The 26,875-nt window shown below is 39.6% G+C and overlaps 1 protein-coding gene across 2 annotated transcripts in view; it reads left to right on the forward strand.

The window, feature by feature from the left end:
- Positions 1–26,875, forward strand: part of LOC105226479 (uncharacterized) — a 72,577-nt gene that overhangs the window by 34,112 nt on the left and 11,590 nt on the right. For both annotated transcript variants that reach the window (XM_011205361.4, XM_049457678.1), the window contains exons 3-5: positions 18,896–20,041; positions 23,493–24,043; positions 26,029–26,318. In XM_011205361.4, coding sequence (XP_011203663.2) covers positions 18,980–20,041; positions 23,493–24,043; positions 26,029–26,318 — 1,903 coding nt within the window. In that variant the 5' untranslated portion in view covers positions 18,896–18,979. The remainder of the gene's footprint in view (positions 1–18,895; positions 20,042–23,492; positions 24,044–26,028; positions 26,319–26,875) is intronic.

The raw sequence follows: 26,875 nt of genomic DNA on the forward strand, positions 1-26,875 counted from the left end.
CAATTGTACATTATTATTACAATATACCTTTTATATTTAGCTCTATGGCTATATATATATATATATATATTCTCCAGTATCTGTTTAAATCCATAAGTCGATAAGAAGTCACCCTGACCCAAGTGTTTTGTACCAAAAGATCCAAAGCGTTTGGATGCCAACTTTAAAGATAGCGGAATAAAAGCAACCTTTTCGTCAGTCAGCTTGATTAATACAATACCTTATAAAACTGTGGACTTACCAGGTCCAAATCCACACGTATAAAGTCCAATCAGCTCGTTGCCAATGGGCTTTGGCTTCTCACACGCTATATGCGCTACCGAAGAAGCTGTACTGTTACGTATATTTATTAAATAATTTACAAATATTTTGATTCTAATTTCGAGTCGATACATATTTTATCAAAATTTTCCCCCTTCGAAAATTGGGCTTTATTTCCTGAAGGGTTGCTAATCGGCTTGTGTTCGGCGTTATGCGTACAAATGTGTGTGGTCGCACGGGGAATTGGACGTTAAAAGTTGCCGTATTCGCATATGCAGTTATTATAGGCAATAAAGCAAAACGGGGGCTTCTGCTTAAGCTAACTGCCGACTTTAAAGACGAAACGATCGTTTAAGTTTTAACTAGTGTGGCGTGAAATGAGGTAGAAGAGCAGCTGGCAGTCGGCAGCCAGAAGCCAGCAATACAAAGAGCCAACCATTAACTTCGACAGCACCGCTTCAGTGAGAGGCGAGCAGGGCAGTGAGCGCTGACGGCTATTGGTCACTTTACAGTTTCATTGAAATTGTGGCTTATGCTTCTTCTTTTTCTTCTTTCAGATGCTTCTTCGCAGTCATTCTAGTTGCGCAATTGTTTGAAATTATTTCGTGGCTGTTGCAATCGGCGTTCGCGGCTTCATTCTAGTTGTTAGCACTTCTGACCCACACTTACGCTCGAACGCTCGACTGATTGCTTATGGTGTTGCAGCAATAGCGATCATACACATGTGTATATATACATATTTATAACCATTTCATTTCATTATTATGGCCATCAGCAGTCAACGGCAACAGCCACAGCAACAAAGCTTGAACGCGTTGGCAGCTGAAATATAAAAAAGCGCGTAGCAGCAACCGCAGCCGCAACAAATGCCGCTCGCATGCCTTTATTTGTATGTGCTACATATGTGTGTGTGTGTGTGGTTGCTTTCGCTCGGCGGCGATATTCTTTTTATTGTTACTGTATCTGCCATATTTCGCCATTTATGTCGAGTTTATGAATGAGTTGCAATAATAAAAGGTATTTTATAACCCCTTTTACGCCGCCCAGCGACCTTTGCTCACACATTCGTGCATATTTTTTGTTTGAGCATTTTTATTTTATTGTTGTATATACTTTCGCGTTTTATATTCTGCGCATACGAGCATTTGTACTTTCGACGTTGTTCGGCGAGTTAATGGCCGGTAGACCCAGCAGTTCAATGGAAGTGGCGCAAAAGCCGCACTGCATTGCCAGCTAACGTTGTTGTTGTTGCTTTATTTTTCGCGCTTTAAGCCGATATGGACACACATATAGTATTGTATATGGAATTAAGCTTTAAAAATCGTTTGCTTTTTAAGATAAGAATCCATTCCAATAATCCGGCATAACGGTAATGAGTGCTGTAGTTTCTGCTTAAAGCGCATATTTATTTACCGTAATTATCAAATAATGTTTTCCTATAAATGCAATCTTCTTAGATATATGTAGTAAATATATTTCAATGCCTTCTCCAACCCTCGAAGCATTTTCCGATGTCTGGTTTTATGCTTGTTCTTGACTTCTTACGGAGAAATTGTCTTCTTTGACAAGGCTTGTAGTCTTTCAAGCTGCTGCCAACTATATGATTTTAGGGGCTTTAAGTAGCATTTGACTTTAACCGTCCAAATGTGATCCTTACCTTGAAGTTCATCCATAGACCTTACCTAACACAACCCTTTAATGGTCAGGTAATCAGGTTAAAAACACGATTTACCGGAAGTACTACATTTCTATTACTATGCACCACAATGTTCTTTGTTTTAAATTAATACTCGCTTTCAATTTGCAAAAAATAGGAGTCAAATTACTCGCTATGCCAGCCCAAGCTCTCACACTTGAGTTCAAGAAAACGTCAATTCGATGTTTCGATGTCTCGACTGTTCGATGATTCATTCTAGTGATCTCAGATAAAAAATTAATTGAAAATTTCAATTGTAGGTTAGTTTTTGGAAACTCAGTTATAATGAAATAATGGATTTGTATACAAAGCAAAAGCAAAATCTATTTTTTCTAACTAAAATATCAAGCGGAGAGTACTCTTATGCTTTTTCGTTCACAATTTCGATACGCATATACTAGTATTCTTTCTTAAAACCTCATAACCACAACATCTAAAATACTGCAATCTATGTAGATTCCTTAGAGAAAAAAGTTTATAACTCCCCCCATTTAGGTCGCAAAACAGTTTCTAGAGCAAAAAATTATTCACCAATAAGTTTGAAGCACGCAAAAGAGCAAACTCAACAATAAAGTTACCTGTTTTTGTAATGTTTCGTGTACAGTGTGCTTCAAAAGTATGCAGAAATGTAAAATTCAATAATACCAAATATAATGCAAGCAATGAGTTTCTAAAAAAAAAAAAAATATTAAAAAAAATATTTCAATTTTACATTTTATAGTTTTAGTGAATAAAACATCTTCTCCTTCCACTTTCGTCGACTGTTACTCACAGCTTCTTTGCCACACTGTATTTGTGCACTTGTGAGGAATATATTTTATGTATTTTCCAATATTCAAAGAGCTGCCTTCGCTGCTTCCTCTTTCAAACACTTCTACTATGCCTTTGTGGCCGTTACCTTTTTGTCAATGTTGGCACTCGGGTTGTTATAGCCATTGTTGGCTGGCAACTTCCTGTTCATTCATAAAAGCATCGACGACAATGCAACGCTGCACTCCGCTTGTACGCACAGCGCCGTTACGTGCAGCGCTAGCTGAGTACATGCATATATGGATGAGAAAAATTTAGGTGGAAGACAAGAGCGCAGTTGGGAGGAGAGGCAGTGATGGGTAAAAAGTGTCTGGGGCTTTAACACTCCTTCAGTCTGTAAAATTTGTGACCTCGAAAGAGTCTGAAGAAGATAGGTTTAAATCTAAAGAGTATTTGAGCGATTATCAGAAGAAAGAGTGAGGAGTATAAAGTAAGGAAAATATCGCCGAAGTCACATATGTGATAGAGAGATGAAAATCTTCATATTTTGAAGCGTACATTTATATTTTTTCCAAGGTCACAGTGGTCTTTGATCTGCAAATACAAACTATATAAATATTGGTTAGTCGAAAAAGTCTTTTCGTATTTTGTAATATGTTAGAAGAGGTGAATTTTACCCGCTTTGTGTTATAGAACTGGCTATGAATCGTTGGATTCTCGATTTACAAAGCTTTTTCTAAGTAGAATGTATATCAAACCGTGGCAATAGTGCCGACTGGGTTGACTCTTTAATTACCTCCTAGAGGATCATTGGTAAGTTCGGAGAGAGAGCTGTAATGTTGGAAACTCGAAATTGTTAGAAACTCTCCTTCTCGTTTAGCGTTTAGAGCCGCCTATGCCTAACTAAGCCCACATCGCAAAAATCATATGTGCGTCCACACTTCGCGCCTCACTTCAGTGTGCACTTTTTACATCCGTCGGCCACTCGCTCCATTTCTTCGCTTCGCTTCACACTACAAACATGACAAGCAGTTTTTGTGTGTTATGCTTCATCTTCTTCTATTTATTTCTATCAACAACATTGTGCTCATTCATTCCTAAGCTATCGTCTTCGGCGCGCACTTCTTGCACTCCGCCAATCAGCTGGGCTTTGGCTTTAAAGAATTGCAGTGCATGCACACACTCACAAATACATGTGCACATGCCTGACCAAATCTTGTAGCAGACGCGCAAATGGTTACAAGCGTTTTGGCAATGACGTGTGTTTGTTGTAGCAACATTTAGCGAATGCGTACTTACAACTCACAGCAGCAAGCGTCGACGAACTGCAGCGCAAGTGGACTGTGCACAAGGCCTTATCGGGATATCGACGTTTGCTGGAGTGTATCCGTGTATTGATGTGCGGCGAAGTGCTTGTTTGGTCGCTGACGCAGATACTTAGATACAGTTTTGTCCACACGACATTCTCACATTTCCTTAATGCGGCAGCAGTGACAGCAGCAGCGGCACTTGCTGAAAAAGAATAAATCGTTGCTTGGCATTTTGCACTCAATTTTTGCACACTCGAATGTGTAGACATGTACGGACATACATATGTATGTATTTGTGTATATGTGTATGTGTGTTGTTGCATCGGATGGATGGCTGACTTGATGGTCAACACAACTGCGCAGCCAACCGACCAAACAAACGAATAAACAAACAAATAAACGAATGAACAAATGCTCAGAAGGACAAACGGACAGACGTGCTACAAGCCATCGGACAAATAGCAAGCCGATCGAATCAATGCACAGTGTTTAATTTTAGTTTAAAAAGTATGCAAACTACAAGTGGGAGGGCCGCTGCCAGGTCGGTATATATGGAATTATAGCAAGATTATAAAGCTTGCAGTTTCCACTGATATAATTGAAAGTGAGGTAAGAAATGAGCTAAGAACTAAATTTTATACTTTCGGTGTGAATAGTTGTCAGCCTGAGAGAAGAAACATTGGATCAACCGTTTTCTTAGTGACATGCTCCTCATATGCTAGAATGGTCAAAACTTGAGTTTCTGGAATGTTGACAGTAGTAGGTTCCTCCACCAACTTTTTATTGGGGTTTGAAACCATAATCTCGTTCAATGCTTCTTCGCCACACCGCCATCATTATATTGTATATACAGTGTTTGTCCGGAAAGAAAATTTGAACATGTGTGGAAGTGACCCCAATTTTGAATAACCTTATCACAGGTGACGAGTCATGGATCTTTGAGTATGATCCGGAGACAAAGTGACATTCTTCCAAGTGGCGCACGCCAACGTTTGAGGAAATTCAAGCAGCGTGCACCTCGGCTCTCAAGGCTATTACGGAGAATGCCTTCTGTGACGCCCTCAGCGCTGGCAGCGCTGCATCGACGCACAATGAGCCTATTTTGAAAGTTATTTAAAAATTACGATTTGTTAACGATTGGTTCAATCAATTTTTTTAAATCGACTCAGTCCTAATACCTACCGGACGAACCCTGTATACATATACTGCTAGTGTAAATGTAGAAAAAAACCGTCAGAAATAACATTCATCATGCATTGATCTATTTTAAGAAGGAATAGAATCAAAGTTTCAAGAATTTCGCAGTCTGCCTTTTACTGCAACCATTCCTTCGCATAATTTCTGTTGACGTCACAAATAATACCTCTCAAAACACATATATTTCGCCGAACAGATTTGCCTTAAATTTGACTTTAATGAGACAATTGACTTTGTGAGAAACCCCATGTCTCAGCCAACATCTTCCTCACCCTTCTCTTAACATTAGACACCAAAGTTACCACGAAAGTTACCTCTTTTTAATTAGGGCTTCAATATATCGGTGCGAGAAATGAGATCCTTCCAATAATGGAGCAGCAACCTCTAAAATGTATGGCTGTTGGTGAATAGGACGAACATAAATTTTCAAAACCTTGAAGAGTTGCGAACAATACACCCTCAAGAAAAAGTATTACACCTTTACTCATTTAAGAGGTGTAAACTCAATTTAGAAGACACCAAGACACCACTGTAATGAAATTAAAGTGTAGCACAGTGTAGCGCTGAATCTAAGCGTGAAACTATTCTATGCGCAGAGCTTCTTCATTACGCTATTCACATTATTGCCACTCCTTTCGTTGCTGCCCCTTGACTTTTCACAACATACAAGTATTCTCACTTCCGCTCATCATTGTCAGGCAGTGCTTCATACTTCCGAGCATTTACCCTTTTTCATGGTTGTGCCACACAATAGTTAAATAAAAATAAGAAGAAGAGCGCAATGAAAGCAAGTAATACGCAAACAAAAGGAATAAGAGTCGAAGTGAAGACCGAAAAGGTTGTTGAAAAGCGCTAAGAGAAACAATGTCAGCGCAGCATAAGAAAACAGCGACGACGACTACTACCCACATGCAGTGGGAATAAAAGCTGCTATAAAATGACTGAAACCGTATCATATCGCCTCATGACCGACATCAATCCCAAACGCAGTCGAAAACCATCGCTCACACACACACAAATACACATGCAACCGCATCGTATAAGAGAATAGTATTTACGAATAAATACTCGTTCAGCGCGCGCTAAGTGTGTGCGGAAGCACCGAAGCAAATGTTCTTCATCGACACCGTCATTGACATCCACATCCACGATGGCTTTTCCACTCACCCGCTCTCCCGCGCTATCGCTTTTTGACTTTGTTGACTTTGATGTTATTATTGTTGGTGTTTTGTTGTAGCTGCTATTGCAGTTGTTAATGTCATTGCTACGGTGTTACGTTTCTCAACCCACACACACACACGCACATACTCATGCACACATGTAGGTTTTCAGCAATTGTTCTTCAATGACATGAGCTGCTGCTATAAATACGCGCGCTGGTGTATTGTTGCCTTTGTTTAGCCACCAAGCATTGTTGACAGTTTTGTGGCGTTGGTGGCGTTTAAACTTTTGATTTTCGATTCCGCATGTTGATCTTAATTTCATTGGCATGACAGCATACCGTTAAATGCGTCAAATGCGTCAAATGCGTATCGCCTTTCACTTTAATGCCGATTTCTTAAACTTTATAGCCGCAATGCATCAAAACGCCTCGGAAACGAATGCGCAGTGCTGGAAATTTTACTCAAGTAGAGTTTTCTTATTTGATTTCCAAGTGTTAAACGTTGACACCACTTCCTGTCGTTTGAATTAGAATATAATGAGAACAATTGAAGTGCCATATAAGGCTTTACATAACGGTATTTACAATGATTTCTTCTCGATCTCGGTTTTCCGGCATCACTTTGAGTCGAGCTACAATTCAGTACACGTAAGATATCTTAATTTATAAAAGGTAATACGCATATATGTACTTTATGCCGCCATGTCTGAATTTGGCTGTGTAAACTGACGTTGAGCAATGCTAAAAGTTCCACAAGTTTCAGACAAAGCGAGTTCATATCGTGCGACTTCTTCAATCTACTGCTGGAGAAACTTATTAGAGCTGCAGAGCTGAACCGAGAAGGCACAGTCTTTTATAAGAATGTACAGCTGCTGACGTACGTCGATAATATTGATATCATTGGTCTCAGAAACCGCACCGTTAGTTCTGCTTTCGCCAGACTGGATAAGGAAGCGAAGTAAATGTGTCTGGTAGTGAACGAGGGCAAAAGGAAAGATCTCCTGTTATCAGATAAACAGTCGTCGTACTCGCGACTAAGCTCCCACGTCACTGCTGACGGCCATAACTTCGAAGTCGTTTATTATAATTTCGTCTGGAACCCGTATTAACACCAACAACAATGTCAGCCTCGAAATCCAGTGCAGAATAACTCTTGCAAAGAAGTTTTACTTCGGACTGAGTAGACAATTGAGAAGTAAAGTCCTCTCACGACGAACAAAAGCCAAACTCTATAAGTCGTTCATTATTCCCGTTCTGCTATATGGTGCAGAGGTATGAACGATGACAACATCTGATCAGTCGACGTTATGAGTTTTCGAAAGAAAGTTTCTGCGGAAGATTTATTGTCCTTTGCGTGTTGGCCACGGCGAATTTCGTATTCGGTTGAATGATGACCTGTATGAGTTATACGACTTTAACATTGTTCATCGAATTAAAAGACACCGGCTACGCTGGCTAGGTCGTAGCTCTGAGAAAGCAGTGCTCGCCAGGGAAAGCAGAGGAAGAAGAATACCTCTACTCCATTGGAGGGAACAGATAGAGAAGGAACTGGCTTCGCTTGGAATCTCCAATTGGCCCCAAATTGCGCGCGCGCTGTTGTTAACTTGGCTAAACCCGCGTAAATGGTGTCTACGCCAGTAAAGAAGAAGAACATACATACATTGGAAACCTTGAATTCAAGAAGGAATGAAGAATTGGAATTATCTACATCCTTCATTGCCAATAGTGTTTAACAGACAGAATATGAAGTGAATATTCTCTAATTCCCTTCCAGGGTCGCTGGAGGTCAAATTGTAAGTTTTCCTCCTTTTAACGGGATTCGACCTTTCAGATCAGTTAGTATTTAGATTTATTACAATACTAGAAAATCGGTCTTACAGTTGAAAGGTAATTAAGGCTTTAAGTGAGTAAACATTGTAATCTTCATCTAGTTACCAGTGCAATGTTGGATTAATTGAACAATATCTAAAGTAAGGAAAAGAAATGAACCATCTCACTGGCTCAATATTTTCAAAAGCTTATGCTGCTTTATTAATACTACAGTTTCGCTGAAGATTATGACGTTCTTTCGAAGACATTATTCATGGTAAGACGTCTATGAGACCAAGGCAAAACAAAAAACAAAGCAGCATTTAATCGTTTAAAGTTTCGTCATTGCAATAAGTTTTGTTGTAATCTAAAATATCAAAACTTAGAAGAATGCTCATATCTTCTTCTTCTTCTTTACTGGCGTAGACACCGCTTACGCGATTATAGCCGAGTCAACAACAGCGCGCCAATCGTTTCTTATCTTCGCTACGTGGCGCCAATTGGATATTCCAAGCGAGGCCAGGTCCTTCTCCACTTGGTCCTTCCACCGGAGTGGAGGTCTTCCTCTTCCTCTGCTTCCCGCGGCGGGTACTGCGTCGAATACTTTCAGAGCTGGAGTGTTTTCATCCATCCGGACAACATGACCTAGCCAGCGTAGCCGCTGTCTTTTAATTCGCTGAACTATGTCGATGTCGTCGTATATCTCGTACAGCTCATCGTTCCATCGGATGCGGTATTCGCCGTGGCCAACGCGCAAAGGACCATAAATCTTCCGCAGAACTTTTCTCTCGAAAACTCGCAACGTCGACTCATCGGTTGTTGTCATCGTCCAAGCCTCTGCACCATATAGCAGGACGGGAATTATGAGCGACTTATAGAGTTTGGTTTTTGTTCGTCGAGAGAGGACTTTACTTTTCAATTGCCTACTCAGTCCGAAGTAGCACCTGTTGGCAAGAGTAATCCTGCGTTGGATTTCTAGGCTGACATTGTTGGTGGTGTTAATGCTGGTTCCTAAATAGACGAAATTATCTACAACTTCAAAGTTATGACTGTCAACAGTGACGTGAGTGCCAAGTCGCGAGTGCGACGACTGTTTGTTTGATGACAGGAGATATTTCGTCTTGCCCTCGTTCACTGCCAGACCCATTTGCGTTGCTTCCTTGTTCAGTCTGGAGAAAGCAGAACTAACGGCGCGGGTGTTGAGACCGATGATATCAATATCATCGGCATACGCCAGCAGCTGTACACTCTTATAAAAGATTGTACCTGCTCGGTTCAGTTCTGCAGCTCTAATAATTTTCTCCAGCAGCAGATTGAAAAAGTCGCACGATAGGGAGTCGCCTTGTCTGAAACCTCGTTTGGTATCGAACGGCTCGGAGAGGTCCTTCCCGATCCTGACGGAGCTTTTGGTCCCGCTCAACGTCAGTTTACACAGCCGTATTAGTTTTGCGGGGATACCAAATTCAGACATTGCGGCATAAAGGCAGCTCCTTTTCGTGCTATCGAAAGCAGCTTTGAAATCGACGAATATGTTTTAAAGGGGGGTCTCTCATCCGAGGCTGCGTTTGCTTTTTCATTGGGGGTGTTTTTTTACGTGGCGGGTCCCAAACCCAGCTCACAAACCAATGCAGGGGATATTTCGCTTCCTTACTTAGCTCGTCTTGCAACGGATGTTCTTAGGCTACCCAGAGAATACTTGGTCAAAAACGGGAAGTCGTGACCTGCTAGAGCCATATGTAAAAGAATCGTTTCTGGCCACTCCCAAGTGAATGGCGATCAGAGAACTTTCCTCACTTGCGTGAACTTCTACACATGACTCCATCCTCCACTCTATGCTCATATCATACGGCACAAATAACTTAATATTTAACAAATCGATCATCCGTTCTCACCTCCCACGAGGTGTCAACGTTAATGCAAGAGCAACATCACCTTCCTTATCAGAGTCCCACAAAATTAAAAGGAAATTCATCATCGACAATTTAATGATTTCGATTCTTCATGACCGACCGACCAAAGACCATTAACCACTTCCAACGCCATTTCCCGTTTGCCGTTTGCGACGGAACCCTTAACTGGCGGGAGAAATCTCAAATGGCTGAAGTTTAAAGGCTTACCATTTCAATCTCCGGGTATGGTAGGGTGGGATGAAAAGGTATATACGTACTGTCATGTGTGTGTATGACTGTATGAGTATGTGACATCATATGTGTGTATTCTCATGCACTTCGTACAAGTTGACTTGTGGTATGTTCCAATTGACTAACTAGGTAAATGACAGACCGACTTGACGGACTAGTTGTGAGATCGACCAACTGGCTGACTGACCCTTCTGACTGATGGTTACGAAGGGTTATTTATTGTTCGAACAATTTTGTTTGCCCCCCTCTTTCCGTATCAGTGATCGCTGTGTTCGCTTATCGTCTCCGATAGAGCTGCGATGGCAGTAAAATTGTAGCAAAAGCTGTAAAAATACGAAAATGCACACTGAAAGCGAACAAAAATACCGAGCAACACACACGCGCACACAGCCGAACGGGAGGAAACGGTGCGGAGATAAAAATTGAGTTCGCTTAAATTGCATTCGTTTTCAAATTTAATGGAGTTTTAACTGTTTGGCAAAAGGGGAATATTTTCAGTGCTTAAATGCTGACAGCGGTTTGTTGTTGGTTTTGTTCTTGTTAAGCTGCGTTGCTGCGCTGGACACTTTAGCAGCTGTCGATCGTAATGATTGTGAGCAAGAAATTTAATTTAAATACAATATTATATAGTTGAATACAGGGTGCATTTGCCAGTGTATTAAATACACATACACACATACACAGATGCATACATATGCGACTGCATAAATTGCATATCCTTATGAATGTTATACGTTGCTGCATATTTAAGTGGCCACATTACGCAAACGTAAGGTTTCGGCGTTATTATGTTATAGAGTTGCTCTTTGTTGTTGTTTTTGTTGTTGTTATGCACAAATGTGTGTGGGAAACTGTAATTACAATTTCTGTTGAAGCGTTGATTAAAAACCTTACAGCGAAAAGGCAAGCGAATGTAAATATACTGAAAAGGTCAAATCAAATGTATTTATGTGCAGAAGTATATATACGAGGGTTGCCTTTTACATTTTGGGATTAGAGAAGAAATATAAATATTAATATTCGAAACTGATTTTTCTTCAATGTATTATTAATTTATTGTTCTTTAAAGTATTAACCATTAAACCACTCCGATTGGTGAAAAATGTTAACCTCTTAGTTTAATTTCTACGTACGGGATTAAAAGGAATTTTTTCGGTTCCAAGTTCCCCATTACGGTGGATGACTCATTAAACCGCTCCGGATTTTTTGAAAGACAACTGGCAATCCAATAGTTGTGAACCACTTCGGATGAACTGCTCTGCATTGCTTCAGTGTTATGGTCGCGATATGTCCAGTTTTTCCAAAAACCAGTCAACCATTTGCTTAGAAGTTCTTCAAGCACGAATACATTTTTTTGGATTCATCTCATCATGAAACATCGCTATTTACTTTCGGGCTCATACGCGTAAATCCAGATTTATCACCTATCACAATTTCATAGACGTATTTCGAAGTACCACTAAGCAATTTTTTTTAATATTTTTCCCGACCAATTGGCAAACTTTTTTTGGGCGATTGACAAATTGTTTGGGAGTCAACATGAACAAATTTTTTAACAATGTAATGAACAAAATTGTATCTATCCTAGTCCCACTAATGCCTATAGTTGTCTCAATCTCTTGATAAGCCACATGAATATCTGGCATTATCAGTTTGCTGCAACAGTTTTCGGAATTGATTTTGCACAACTTTCACGAAACTTCGTCTTGTTGTGATCTACAATCTCGATTGAATTCGATAAACACTGGTCCTTGATGGACCTTCATCGCCGAAAATTGGATAAGTTCAGCTCAGCACTGTTGCTGAGGTAACTCACGGCGACTGTTTTTTCAAAATCGCTCGAAAATGTAAGCGATTTACTTCAATTTTTTGAGTGAGATGAATATTTAAAGTTACTGTAAATAACAGAACTAACGCTCATATACCGAAACGGTTTGAGTAAGTATAACATCACTTTTGTCAAACTTTACGACGAAGTTATAAGATGACAAATTACAAAGATAAGATTGCCAAATTCCCAAGTATAAAGGGCAACCTACGTATATACACAAATACATATAATAATTAAATACATAAAATACCCATATTTTCATCGTGTATCTATACATGTAGTACATACAATGGTTAACATCAATTTTCCGATGTTAAAACATTCACTTTCATATCCTTCCTGATCTGTAAATGTTTGTCAATGAGCGAGGGACGTGACTATGACATGGTGGATCAATGCTCGAAATCCAACCTTGTAGCTGTGGTGCTTTAGTAATTAAATTATGAAAACTAGGCGCTCTGTAGTTGGCTATATAATCGTGCATTGTCTCTCTAACGTAACAAAGACTCACATAAAGTATTGAAGGAAGTGGTGGTTGTAGAATTTTAAAGTTGTACTGAGACCAATTCAATACCTCCTACATAATTACTATAAAATGATATTTTTACAAATTTGTGAAGATTATTTCAGAAAATAATTTTAGGTTTCTGATCTTATTATTTCCATCATCTAGCTGACATCTAGCAGAAAGAGGGGAAGAGCAAACTTAAGGTATTGCACATAAATTTTAAGAGGTGTAGAAACTAATTTCCAGAGATCTATTTAAGCCAAAATCAGTGTGAAATGTCCTTCGATCATTATTTGAAGTCTGATATTGGGTAGTCGAAAAAGTCGTTTCTTATTTTATCAATAAATGTATTAGTTCATGCAGCACAACTATGGTTCGTTCGCTTCCGTTCTGAAAATTTCCATGTGAAAGATGCAGCTCACTCTGGTCGACCTATCGTTGAAAAATTTGATGAAATTATGGAAAAGATCGACAAAGACCACCGTCACATAAGCAGCCATGGCATCGCTAAGGAACTTAACATTCATCTTGACTGAGAAGTTTTGATGCATCCACCATATAGCCCTGACCTTGCACTATCGGACTACCATTTGTATCGGTCAATGCAGAACTCCCTTTATGGAGTAAAGTTGGCCTGTAAAAACCAGAATAGTTTTACACTGATGGAATAATGTCTCTAGCGGAAATATGGCAAAAAGTAGTCGACCAAAATGGTACCTATTTGGTTCATTAAGGTTCTTTAAAAATAAAAAAAATAAGTTTAAGTTTGATTACAAATACGAAAAGACTTTTTCGACTACCCAATATATATACATAGTAACATAAAATTTTTTGATTTTAACTAATTTTTAGTAGAAAAATTTTCGTCGTCGCGAGACCTGGATCAAGGGGTTGAAACATCTTTCCAAATTAATTAAAGCATTAAATTTTGTAAATATACATTATTTTTTATTTATTTATTAAATCAAATGCCTCTCAAAAAGCATTCCTAAGATCGCATATTGTCTGACTTGCAAGTGAATATGGCCCCTTAAATCTATCAAATACAATCTAACCTAACTTTTATTATATTTGACGAAAAAGTGATTCAAAGCTAGTCGTAAAAACCCTAGTCTCAGAAATCCCAATTCCACTTCAACCAATGACCTTGAACTCATTTCCTTTAGTTATTAATAATGAAAACTTTTAAATATAAAAGTTAATGACTAATTCAATTTGCTCTTCCATCATTTATGGAATGCACGGATTATGTAATTATCACAAGTGCCCACAATTTATTGGAAAAATTAATTTGAACAGTACTTGTGGCAATAAAGAGTCGTTCAATTGATAAGTTTAAGGTGCAAATACATCATACGCACTCAAAAATGCGAACATGAGGGAAATGAGCTACGGCCAACCCTAAATTAAACTTCAGCGGTTGCGTTGGTGCATACACGCATGCATATATGTATATATGTATGTCTACATGCATGTACGTGTGTGTGTGTGGGCAAGTGAATAGCTCGTTGACTGCTGAGTGCCTTTTGAGGGGAATTTTGAAATTTATTAACAGCGCTTATTCCCTCATAATAATAAGGCTGTCAGTCAGTGCGCACACACACACACACATACACATATATGAGCTTACGACACACACACACAATTGCATGCGTGTATGTAAAGCGCGCACATTACAATGGAGCGAGGACATGATTGAATGTCCTGTGGTGTAAGAAGTTATGCGCTCGCTATGTGCATGTGTTGGTGCGCGCACATTCCAAGCATATCACACGCAAACCACTTTGTTTAGTTCATGAAATTTAGCTTCATTTGATGAATTTCTCGAAATAAGCTCTTAAGCTGCATAAATGCCAGCGAGACACGCAAAGTGGTCGCTTTTTTGACATTTCTTCTGGATTTGCGCATTTAATTGAATTAAATACAATTACAATGGCAAACGCGCAGGAAAGTCATATTTAACTGTAATTAACGGTGATTAATGTTCATAAGTAATTGTTCAATTATAACGCGATATATCAGATTTTAATGAAGTTTTTCAACTTCTGCTCACTTTTCTTTATATATATATACTCGTATAAAATATATATATATATATATAAAGCATATGTATTCTGTTGAAGCAAATATAAATATATATTGTATATAAATATTAGGGTGGGTGAAGAAATGGAAACTTTTTTTTGCAATCTTTTGGCTTGGTAATAAAGTAAAAAATTCAAATCTCTCTTCCAACTATTTGAAAAAATCTTTCGAAGAGCAGTAAATACGAGTATCTTACAAAACTAAGAGTTTTCCGCTTCGTAATGATTTTTTATTGAGTTATAAAACTCAAAAGAAAAAAATTTGCCTTAAAATAGTCAAACTTTTATCAGTTAATATCCTTTAAACGGCTAGATTCTTGAAAAAATTGGAAAAGACTTTTTTGTAGAGCATTCAATTTACTACAAAACCTAATAAACGGGATATTTTTTCTATTAGTTGAAAAGAGATTTGTAGTTTCCTATTTGATAATCAGAAAAAAATGGAAAAATCTAAGGCAGAGGACCTCATTATTGGAGAAACTTTCGTAAATGTGTCTAACAACATAATTTTCAGAGTACCAAGCAAAAAAATATCGATTTGTCCCCACCCTAACATATATATATAACTCATATTCCTTCGAATTACAACCCATTAGTTAATGCTCAAAGCAAAAGTAGAGTTAATTGCTAAGGAGTTTGTATGTACAAATTATTGACGAATTTGAATCTTCAAAAAAACGCCGCCTCAAATTAAGCTAATTTGACTAATTAATAGGAGGCGATAAATTTTGTTGGGCAATTATTTAAAAGTATATGCGGATATAACTATTTGGAAGTATTTATGTATATGTGTATGTATGCCGTTGTTTATGTGTATATCACCAAATCCTGCGAAGAGCTTCCTAGAACTTTGCTTGAGTCGATGGAGGGTATTCTTAAAAAAAACCTAAAAAATACATAGTTTCAAGAAAATAAGCTTTGATATATACGAGTAGCCTGCACATTTTCACTTACTAAAATTCGTCGAAATCACCACCAAGAGAAGTAAAAATTCAGTGAACTGATCCCTTTGGGTTTGAGTAAAATATTTAAGGGAGCGTTGGGGTTTCAAGTTAAAAAAAAAAAGATTTTTTTGCGAATTTATTTCTTAAATATTGATTGAGTAATTTCGGATTCGGATCTTTTGTACATTATTGAACACACTTTTGACAATATACGGCAATTTTCTCATTAAGAAATATTGAAGGATAAGCCAGTAACAGAGCTTACCCCCAAACGTCTCGAGAAAAAAAAACAATAACTCGGCTAGAAATTATTTGAAAATAAATATCTAAGAAAAATTAGTCAAATTATAATCAAATCTCTGAATTTTTTTTTTTCATAAAATATTCTTGGCGGCCATTTAAAGTGTAAACTGTTGTTTTCTGAAAAATGCCTTTAATGTAGGAAAACAAGTAAGGAAGGGCTAAGAATTAGAGCCAGGAAAATACTTTAAGGTTTAAAACCAATCATACAGAGTAAAGTCAGCTGGATGTTCGAAAATCCTGATATTAGTTATGAGGGGCTAGGCCAAGTTTTCGTTCACAGTTAGGCACAAGGAAACACTGTTTTGAGTAAAACATGCTCTCTTCTTTTCATTGGGATAACCCACATATTAATAGTATTAGAAAGTTGAAATTGTGAAGCAACAGATCATGAGATATTTTAATATCAAATTAGTTAATCTAGCAAAACTATCGGCTAATGTCGAAATTTACTTTCGGTATTTCGAAGCCCCATAGTATCTTTGGAACGGACTCAATATTTTATTGTGCCAAAGTCTGTCAACTCGGCAGAATTCCTCAAAACTATTTACGGAATAATTTTCTAGCTCTTAGTGCTCAATCCGTCTTAATGAAATTTATGTAGAAAAGTTTTATGGTACCTAGAGTTATACAAACACAAATATGTACTATGTATGTCGAATAACATGGATTTTGAGGTTCTTCAAGTTAAAGCTAAAACAAAACGTCTGTGATACTATCATCTATTGAATACTATTATCTTGTATAGCGGTATATTCTGATCCTGAGCTTCAATAGTATGCCAGATCAAATAAGAGTAAATAAAAATTATTCAGCTGTGATTTATTGACTAAGGTTAAGGAGGCATGAGCAGCCAAAAAACATATGAGACATGGCTATGGCTTCGAACTTTTGAGCAAAAATTTTGAATTCCTGTTTTGGTTGGAGCAAATATTTGCAGCAAATGGCAACATTCCAATTATTTTGAATTCACTATAATTCCACAAAGATCAAGAAAACGGCGAAAGATAGTTTCAGATGGATTTTCGGTGAGGGCGTAGATCGAAGAAGTCCAAAGCGGGTCTTTGTGCTAATAAATTTTAAGAAATCTTAAAGAAAACTTTTTGAAGATGAAATTGGCTCATTTCTTACTTTTAAATTGTTTATTTGTTCTTGTATGTAATAATACGGATATTCATTTTTTCTTCATTTTTGTAACATCTCAATAATGATTCAAATGATAGAGCTGCAAGCTAAAAAAATGCTAGCAATCGCATTCGTGGGACTTTTCACAGAAAAAAATCAGTTTCTGCCGAAAGTGCGTTTCAGTATGCATATCAATCAATTCGAGTGAATTTTATTATTAACAAAAGGCGAAAGTATCACTCTTTCCCCGAAACTGTCTCCATATAACGCATTTAACTGTTATAACTCTCCTCACCCTCTCAGCCTTTACGACACGCTCAGTGGAAATGAACAGGTCCAGCTTTATTAAGCTCTGATATTTCAGCACATCATCAACACAAGAAATCACTAGTCAATTTGAATTTTACCAAGAATGATACTACTAACGACAACGCCAATCAATTTTACACCTCCACCAACAGCAACAACATACCCGCACACAATGTGACAATAAAGATTTGTATGCAATCTATTTGTAGGCGATATAATTTAATACATTTGCATCTATGTATGTATGTGTGCATGTGTTGGTGTTTTCCTGTAACAAGCGGCGATTACAACAACAACGCCAGTTGCAGCAGCCATTAATCGGATTTTCTCTATGGTTGGTTATTTGGTTAGTGAATTCCGTCGCGAGTCTGCCGGTAATTGGTTGTATCGGAGTGTGCGTGTGTCCGTGTGGATGCAGTGTGTAAGCGGGTATTCTAGCTTTCAATACACTAATCAAATCAGACATCACATCATTTGGCCGTTCATGCTCACATTTCTAGTTAATACGCCAAAATAAATCAATTCATGCGAACGCCTGCGATTTTTTAAGTTTTTTTCTCTTTTGTTATGTATATTCACTGAAAGATTTATGAAGCCCTCGTTGTGTTTGATAGTATATACAGGGTTAATAGGTTAGTCGACTTTCAAAAACAACATATTATAAGAATGGCTGATGTAGAAAATCTTTGGTTTGGTTTTTGCCGCGTCTGGCTCGCGACGAATATTCTCTTCCAAGACGTTAATCCTCTCGGGCTTATCTACGTTGATAAGCGCCTTCACAGAACTCCACAAAAAATAGTCCAGCTATGTTAATTGGCTCGATGCTGGAGACCACGCCGGAGGCTCACGGCGCGAGATAACACGCTTACCAAAAAGCGTCCTCTAACAAATTGATTGTTTCGTTGACTGTACGGCATGAAGCGTCGTCTTATTGAACCCAAAGTTGGTCCACGTTCAACATCCGCCAATTCACGACAATATGAAAATCGGGACCATCTCATTTTTGGCCCAATTTTCTACCGTCTCTTACCTGAGTCTCACGAGACTCGCTTTTACATAAGAAGTCTGAAGTTGAAGAAGAGTAGCTTTTGAATGTCCGACCTTCTGCAGTTCTGCTGATGGGACCACAGATCCGAAAGCCTTTGATGTTTTACATTTATTAGTATTAGGCTGACGAGCGTTGAACCACGCGGAGTCTGTTTTAAGACACAAGTAAGTGCTTTCTAGCACAGACTGCAATCTTCTGGAAAAGTCCTTCTGATTTCAACAATAGGCATCCCAAGCCTGGTCAACGATCTTTGTTATTAACTCTTTCTAAAATATATTATTTCTTATTAAAAAAAATATTTTTCCCCTCGGCGTGCCGCTTGAATAACCCTGTATTTGTATTTTATGTGACTTTATATTCATTGTTGTATCGCTTTTGTAATTCATTGCCTATTCTTCACCTCTTCTGTTATATTTTCAGCAAAAATTGGCAGACGACAGGCACTGAGACAGTTAGTGTAGCAGCAGGAGCAGCAAGCGCCGAGCGACGGTGGCGACAGCAACGATGACAGCGACCATGGCGGCCAAAGATACAAATCAATTGACGCGGACCAACGCCAACATCACCGGTACCAGCACCACCAGCCACCACCCAATAAGGCGGCAGCCATTTTACCCGCAGCCATCAGCACCGGTGAATACAATATCGGCAACAACAACAGCAGTGCAAACAACGATGGGCCGAGCGATAAATATTGGTTTTGCTGGCTACACACACGCGCACACAGAGACCCAGCATGCGGGCGATGGTGGAATAATGCATGAAAGGGCGCACCAACGTAATGAAGTGCCCCCGTCGACCCGAGTCGCCGCATGTGTCGATGACGATGAGGCCATTGTCGATAGCAACGGCAATGCGTATACACGCAGAGATAGTGTCGCCGCCACGGCTGCTGCAGCTGCCGCCGCTGTTGGCGATGTTAATTTTCCCGTTGACACGCGCACAGGTGTGACGACGGGCGGCATTATGCTGGACGCTGTGGACGTTGATGTTGACGATGATGATGAGAGCGACTCGTTCGGTTCGATGGAGACGTTGTCGGACAATGTGGCTGTATGGGTGGACGGCGAGAAGCATTGGGTGGCGGGTGTGGATGCGAGTACGACGTGTGCGGATTTGATTGGCGCGTTGCTCAATTATCAAAACGCACAGCAATTGCAGGAAAAACACTACCAGCAGCAACAGCAGCCACAACAGCATATGTTTAGTGTCAATAGCGGCAAGAGCAATAATAATAGCAACAGCAACAGCAAGAGCGCGGCAAATCCAGCCATCAATCAATCAACGTTAATAAAAACATCAACGCATACCAAAGAAAATTGCGATCCATCGCTCGCAGCGAGCGGTGAATTGACTATTGGCGGTTGCCTTCCCATGGCAGCTGCTGTGTCGATGGCGCTAACTGTGCCGGCGACTAGTGGTGGCGCACCTCTGTGTGGCAACCGGCTAACGAACGCCACTGAGTACGTCATTGTCAAGCAGCATCGCCATTGTGAGGAGTACTTGGATGGTAATGCGAAGGTATTCGATGTGATGCCAGTGCAGGATGGCCCCTCAAGGAAGGAGGTAAGTGCTGTCATGTAGTAAGATGTTGCGTGCAAATGTGTGTTGCATTGTTAGATAATCGTGGCAGCGAGTTTGGAATGTTTTAAAAAAGCTGTGTGAAAGCCGCTAGTTATATGCTTTCTACGGTATGTATTGCTGATAGTTGGCAATTCCTCAAAAATCTGTAAGATCTGCGCCGCTCTTTGCTTGGATAACGTTTGAGGATTGCCGCCCTTTAAAAATATCTTTTGGTTTCTTTCTTGTTGTTGTAATAAACTCTATAATTTTTAGAAAATGTTGTAGAAGCGACACCCTGGGCCTGGCCCTATAAAAATTTACGGCCTTCTGGTTATTTAGATCCGCTCTAATGAGAAATATTTATTTTCAGTTTTCATAGCAGTTTTTAGAGGGATAACTGTTAAACCAGCTCTCAAACTTGAGTTTGAGAATAAGCCAAGCTAGGCCTGCCACCAATCTTAAAGAGGCTTATGAATTAAAATGAATGCATTGCATCTTTTTATGTCATAGATTCTTAAAACTGAAGATGGAATGAAGGTAATGACTGCTACAAGCTAAAGGTTCTTGGATCTGTAATCCTTTACGCCAACATTATTCGTGTAATTGCGAAATGTTCCGACTAAGACGGAACTTCTAATCCGAAGAATACATTGTGAGAAAAAAGCACCCATTTCTCACCAAATTCCGTGTGCGAAAACGTCGCGAATGTTGGAAAAGGCCTACGATGATTCAGTTTTATCAAAAACACAAGCCTTCTTCTTCTTCTTCTTAATTGGTGTAGACACCGCTTACACGATTATAGCCGAGTTAACAACAGCGCGTCAGTCGTTTCTTCTTTTCGCTACGTGGCGCCCATTGGATATTCCACAAGCCTACGTGTGGTAAAAAGCCTTCAAAGACTGTCGAGAGATCATCAAAGCCATGCCTCGTTCTGGACGACTTTCGACCTCTTAAACTGATGAAAATATTTAAAAAAAAGTACAGGATATGGTGCTTGAAAATCTCGAATAAGCGTTAAATACATGGCAAGAGAGCTCGAAATCTCTCGTGAGTATGTACGAATGATTTTGGTGCATATTTTGTGTATGCGACGCCTTCTTGTTCGACTCGTCCCTTTAAAGCTGTTTTTTTTCATAAAGAGTACCGTAAACATGTCTTTTTGGACATGCGTGGTCATGCGAATTCCAATCCCGCATAACTGCCGATGAGACATGGGTTTGCAAGGTTTATCCCGAAAGTAATAGGACTGATTTTCTTCCACCTCTACTGCACTTCGGAGCGTGCGCGCACCGACTGAGATCGGTAGAGGGCGTTCCTAGCTAACGAACAAGCAGCTGGACATTTGTTTTCGAGCACCTGAAGAGACAGAACAAACATTTTCACGCGAAAGGGGAAGAATGAGCAAATCCTAAGTGAAAAAGATGCTCATTGTCTCTTTTGACATCAAAGGCATCGTCCACCATGAATTTGGACAAACCGTCAACGAGAAGTTTCACATGGAAGTCCTCAAGAAACTCAAACGAAGAGTCAATCGGATCCGACAAAACATCGCAGCCGATTGGAAGTTGCACCACGACAACACCTCGGCTCACACCGCCCTTCTTGTGAACAGCTATCTAACCAAGGCCCGCATGCAAACGTTTCCACGGACGACAGAGGGGATCCAAGCAGCATACACCTCGGTTCTCAAGGCTATTCCGGAGCATTCCTTTCGTGACGCCTCAATGCTTAGAAATCGTGTTGGTACCGCCGCATTGGCGAAGTAGGAGCCTATTATGAAAGTTTTTAAAGAATTTTAACTCAGTCTTATTACTTTCCGGCCAAACCCTGTATGTGTTTGGCATGCAAACAAATCAGCAATAATCGCAATGGAACTCGGTTTCGGTCGATCGAAGAGATAAAACAAAATTCGCAGAAGGAGCTGAAGGCCATCGTAAAATGTGCTGGTGAAAAGTGTTTCTTTTATTTGCTTTTTATAGTTAATAAATGCTTTATGCGTACATTTTCTATCTAAATCTGACTTTCCACTGGAAACACGAAGGATTAATTTTGTGTTTGTGTTATGCAATTTTTTTTTTTCTTTTATTTCAATTATTTTTTAAAGTATATAGAGATTCCAATAAAAAATCAGCCATTCTTTTAAAAATACTTCAAATTGCAAAGCCTTTGATATATGTGCCTTCAAAAAATGTGTCCACATTTCCTTTGTAACATCAAATTGTATTTTCTCTTCAAATACACACATATTCACCCTTCACCCACGTTTCCTTCGCTACACTAACGACGCTGACTCGATAACAATGAAGTGTTGCAGTGATACACTCACCAATAAATCGGTGTGAATTGGCAAATTGTTGCCGATGTTGAGCTCCAACTCCAACGCGCTGTTGGTATAAGTTACGCGCAAAAGGAAACGACTGTTGCAAGGACAGTTGCTGGCGCGGAGCGAGAGGCTTTCGCAACCGATGCGGCAGCTACACACAATGGCTTGCGAAAACGGCAATGCGTTGTAGCTGTCGGGCGAGCAAACAAGTCACGCAATGCCTACTCAATGACCTACGATAACAAAAACAACAACAACAACGGTAGCTTAATAGCCTAACTACCGATTGGCCTACGGCAGGTACCACAACTGATGAGGTTGCTTGCCACTCGCGAAAGCAGAAAAATGTTGAATTGCCCGCGGTAGTTTTGGCAAGGGCGTGCAGGGTGGAGGCAAGACGAAGGATATTTGTATGTAGTTAGCGTTTCCTTGATTGTTGCGAGCAGCCTTTTCGTTGCCGACAGGATGTCGAAAATTTTTTAAATCGTTCGCACAACTCACAACTCACAACTCACTATTCACATTTCACATTTCATTTCACACTTTTCTCGTTGGCATTTTGCGAAATGTTCAACTTTTGTGCAGAAAGTTTCTTTGAAAATTTCCTGCGGCAGCAACAACTCGAGCGCCCGTCTTCATTCTTTCCATGTGTTTGCTACCTACTTATGGTTATTGCTATTGTTATTGTTCTTGCTGCCGTTGCTGCTGCCGGTTGTCGGTGAGCGCAATTTGCGATTTGTAAGACATGCAATTCCGTTTTAGTGTTAAGTGTTGAGTCACGCAAAATTTTTACTTTTCACTTTCGCAAGAAACCATGCAATTTCTCAAAGCCAATATTTCCGTTCCACTTTCTTTATTTCTTGCATGACAACGAAAAAAATTCCAACGAAAAACAACAACACCAATACAACGATAATGCAACGCAACCACAACAACAACAACGAATGAACTGCATGTATGCGCGCACGCACGGACGGACGCACGCACGCACTGTGGCAACATCCACCAACACGCATAACCAACACCGTTGCATACTCCGCCCAACTGCAACAACCGCACATGACCACACTCTAACTGCGACCTCATCAATGACGAACACGACCTGTTTCGACCATCCATTTAATCCACCAGTGCGAATTGCTCTTGCGTCGCCTCACTGCCGCCAACAGCAGCGGCCATGGCAACAACAACTGCAATGGCAACAGCAATAATGGCACTTTCACGGCATTACCTAATGCGCTGCATCGCGCCAGCTCACCGTCGCTCAATCTGAACACACAGGTCTCCTCGTTGCTCTCCACGGACAAGGACAGCGGCATGGGCAGTCCGGTGGGGAGTTCGCGCAGCGCACGGTTACGTCGCCGCAAGTACAAATCAGCCGCTACGGTCAGTTGGTTGGCACAGGCGAATACGTTGCATCCGCGCGTCTCACAACGAGCTGTAGCCGCTTTCAGCGGACTCGGCAACGCGTTGACCAACGCACAGGCGACTAAAGGCGGTGGTAAGCACATCGCTGTGATCGACTGTGGCATGGGCGAGGAGGATGATGTGGCCGCGGATGCGCTGGATGGCTTAGAAGTAGGCATCGATGGTGGTGATGGGGGCGTAAGTGCAAATGAGCGGCTACTGAAAATTATTCTAGCGCAGGACGAAACCATTCATCGACAGTTGGCCCTTTTAAGGTAAGCTTATGTAACCCGGTTCGTACAGTCACTTACGAAAGTGTGCATGTTATAAATAATTGAAAAATATTTAGTACTCGCTGGTCAAAAACGATCTTGGATAAATATCAAGAAAGGGGTAGATTTTGCCTCTTCTTTTTTTGGGGTAGTTATCCATTGGGGATATGTAACAGGTTTTCAATAAGAACGCTACAAGAATAATTAACTATATTAAATAAGACAAAAACGATTTGGGATGAAATTTTTTGGTTTTGTCAAAGTATAGTTCATTTGATGTCATTATAGATAGAACTCGATTTCTTTCGCATGGCCATTACGGGCACGCTTGTAGAAATCCAGACCCTCAACTGAATTTTTCACGATTTTCAAGCATACATCAGCCAATATTGCTGCATAAACCATAGACTTGACGTAGCCCCACAGGAAATAGTCTCACGGCGTCAAATCGCATGACCGAGGCGGCCAGTTGATTGGGCCATTTCGAGAGATAACACGTTCACCAAACTTGATTTTTAATAAACCGATTGTGGCATTCGTTGTGCGGCTTGTGGAACCGTCCAGTTGGAACCACATATTGTCCAAGTCCACATCATCCAATTCGGGCCAAAAATATTCGGTTATCATTGAGCGGTAGCGATTCCCGTTCACAGTAACGTGCCGATCTTGATCTTTACAGAAGCAATACGGCCCAATGACGTCGCCGGCCCATTAACTGCACCAAACCGTAATTTTTTCGGGATGCAATGGTGACTCACAAACACAGGAATAAAGAATTTAATTGGTCCCAAACCGTTTTTCTTTTATTTAAAAAATAGATGAAGCGCTCTTTTTGAAAAACCCGCTGGTAGGTCAGGTTGGCATTCTTAATGGTAGTTCTTGAGATTATGAGCAGAGTCTTAAGAATCCCTGGGGGGTTATTCTGGTCTAGAAGCATGAATTTCAGGTAATTTTTAAAGTGTCGTAAAAAAAGGCAATTCATATTTTTACTATCCATTTTTTATTAGTTATTTATTAATTTTAGAAGAGTACAGAAAAAAAATAAAAACTGAAAAAAGTAAAAAATTTCAAAAATTATGAGCTGACGAAGTGGTGGGTCTCTAAAAATTTCCACGTGACCATACTTATGATTTCAATTCTCTTCGTTATCTGAAACCCAAAAAAAAAGATTATTAATCTAGAATAATGTCGCAATGGCCGGAACTACGGAAAACTGGGGAAAAAATTTGTTCACAAAATGGCGACTGCCTGAAAAAAAAAGTTTTTTTGGATCACTTTTTCTGACTATTTCGAATTTTTTAAAAATAATAAAAATAAAAATTTGGGGATGGGGCTAGTTCCAACCATAGACAAGCCTATAAAGAAGACTCTATAAAAATTTCAAGTAAATCGGTCCAGTAGAACCTGAGAAATCGTGGGTATCGTTCCGAAAAAGTCAGTTTTGAGAAAAACGCGTTTAAAGTTTCCCTAATGTCTTTTGTTCGATTAGTTCCGGCCGAACCAGTTTGGATGCCGGGTCAGAAAAATGCCTATATCTCCGAAAATAATTTGAATTTTGAAAAATCCTCTTGTACACAGATTCTTGAATAGTTATTCTTTGAAAATATAAAAAAAAATTTCGATTTTTTTTTAATTTCTAGACCAGAATACCCCCTTAATAATAATGATGTAAAATTGCATTATTTGTTTCAAATTAGAGATCTGAAAGAAACCATGACACTACGGCATAATAGTATCCGATGTCCCCGGAATAGTTAATAAATATATTAGTGAAATAAATAATACTCTTTTCCTGCACACTCTTGTAAGTAACGGTACTTTCTATATGTATTTGCTATTAAACACAATTCTGTATGCTGTTGCATATTTTGTTTACTTATGCCTTGTTTACTCATTCACTCTTTCTCATCCCTACACCTTTTACACCTTTCTGCTCATTTTGCGTGCACTAAAAAAAATACACCTCCTACGCACACACACACATACAGAGAAAAGGAGCGACAAATTTCGAAAATTGAGGAGGAGAAGCATCGCGTCCGCGAGCGTGAATTGGGTAAAAATTACCTACTCGAAACGTACCTGAATGGCCTGGATGAGGCGCACGCTGAGCCCGATTTGGAGGCGTGCACCGATGTGGCATTGGCCGATAGTCCGCTTAATGAATTCAATGATGTTCGCGTTGCTGATACCAGCCTCGTTCATTACGGTGATGGCGTTGCTGTTGGCGCCGCGGATGGTGTTGGCCGTGATGATGATGCTGAAGTGGAGATATATATTGGTAAGTTCACTTTCGACATTTTTTGTTTGTTTTGTGTTCGGCAGTGCGTAGATTTAAGTGCTTATGTATGTGCGGGTGTGCTGAGGCGAGAATTTGTTTGGCTTAAGCTAGTGCCGGGTATTGTCACTTTTACGGTGAGTTCGGCTGAGCTGGTTAAAAGAGCTTGGAAACATTTAAATCAAGTGCGGTAAGGCTGAGTGTGGGTGCATTCAAACATTCGATAGGTACATAGGAAATACTTTCAGAGGTTTACGGTACGAACAGATTCCGCTTATTTATGGTAACATACAAGTATTAACATATGGCATGAATCACGTGATATTTTTAATTTCATTAGAGATCATGATATGCCAAGTGACTAATTTGTCAACCTCAAAAACAAAAGCTAACATTCACTTCATCAGTTATAAGGAAAGGTATAAACTAATTTCACATATTTGGGACTTTAAATTATACGGTCATCATTAGATCGTATATAGCACAATCGTCATTAGACCGTCGTAACTTATGGAGCACTGGTTCGGTGGCTACCATTAAAGAAACGATATAATATCGGG

The sequence above is a fragment of the Bactrocera dorsalis genome, chromosome 5 (genome assembly GCF_023373825.1).
Source record: "Bactrocera dorsalis isolate Fly_Bdor chromosome 5, ASM2337382v1, whole genome shotgun sequence".
Taxonomy (NCBI): domain Eukaryota; kingdom Metazoa; phylum Arthropoda; class Insecta; order Diptera; family Tephritidae; genus Bactrocera; species Bactrocera dorsalis.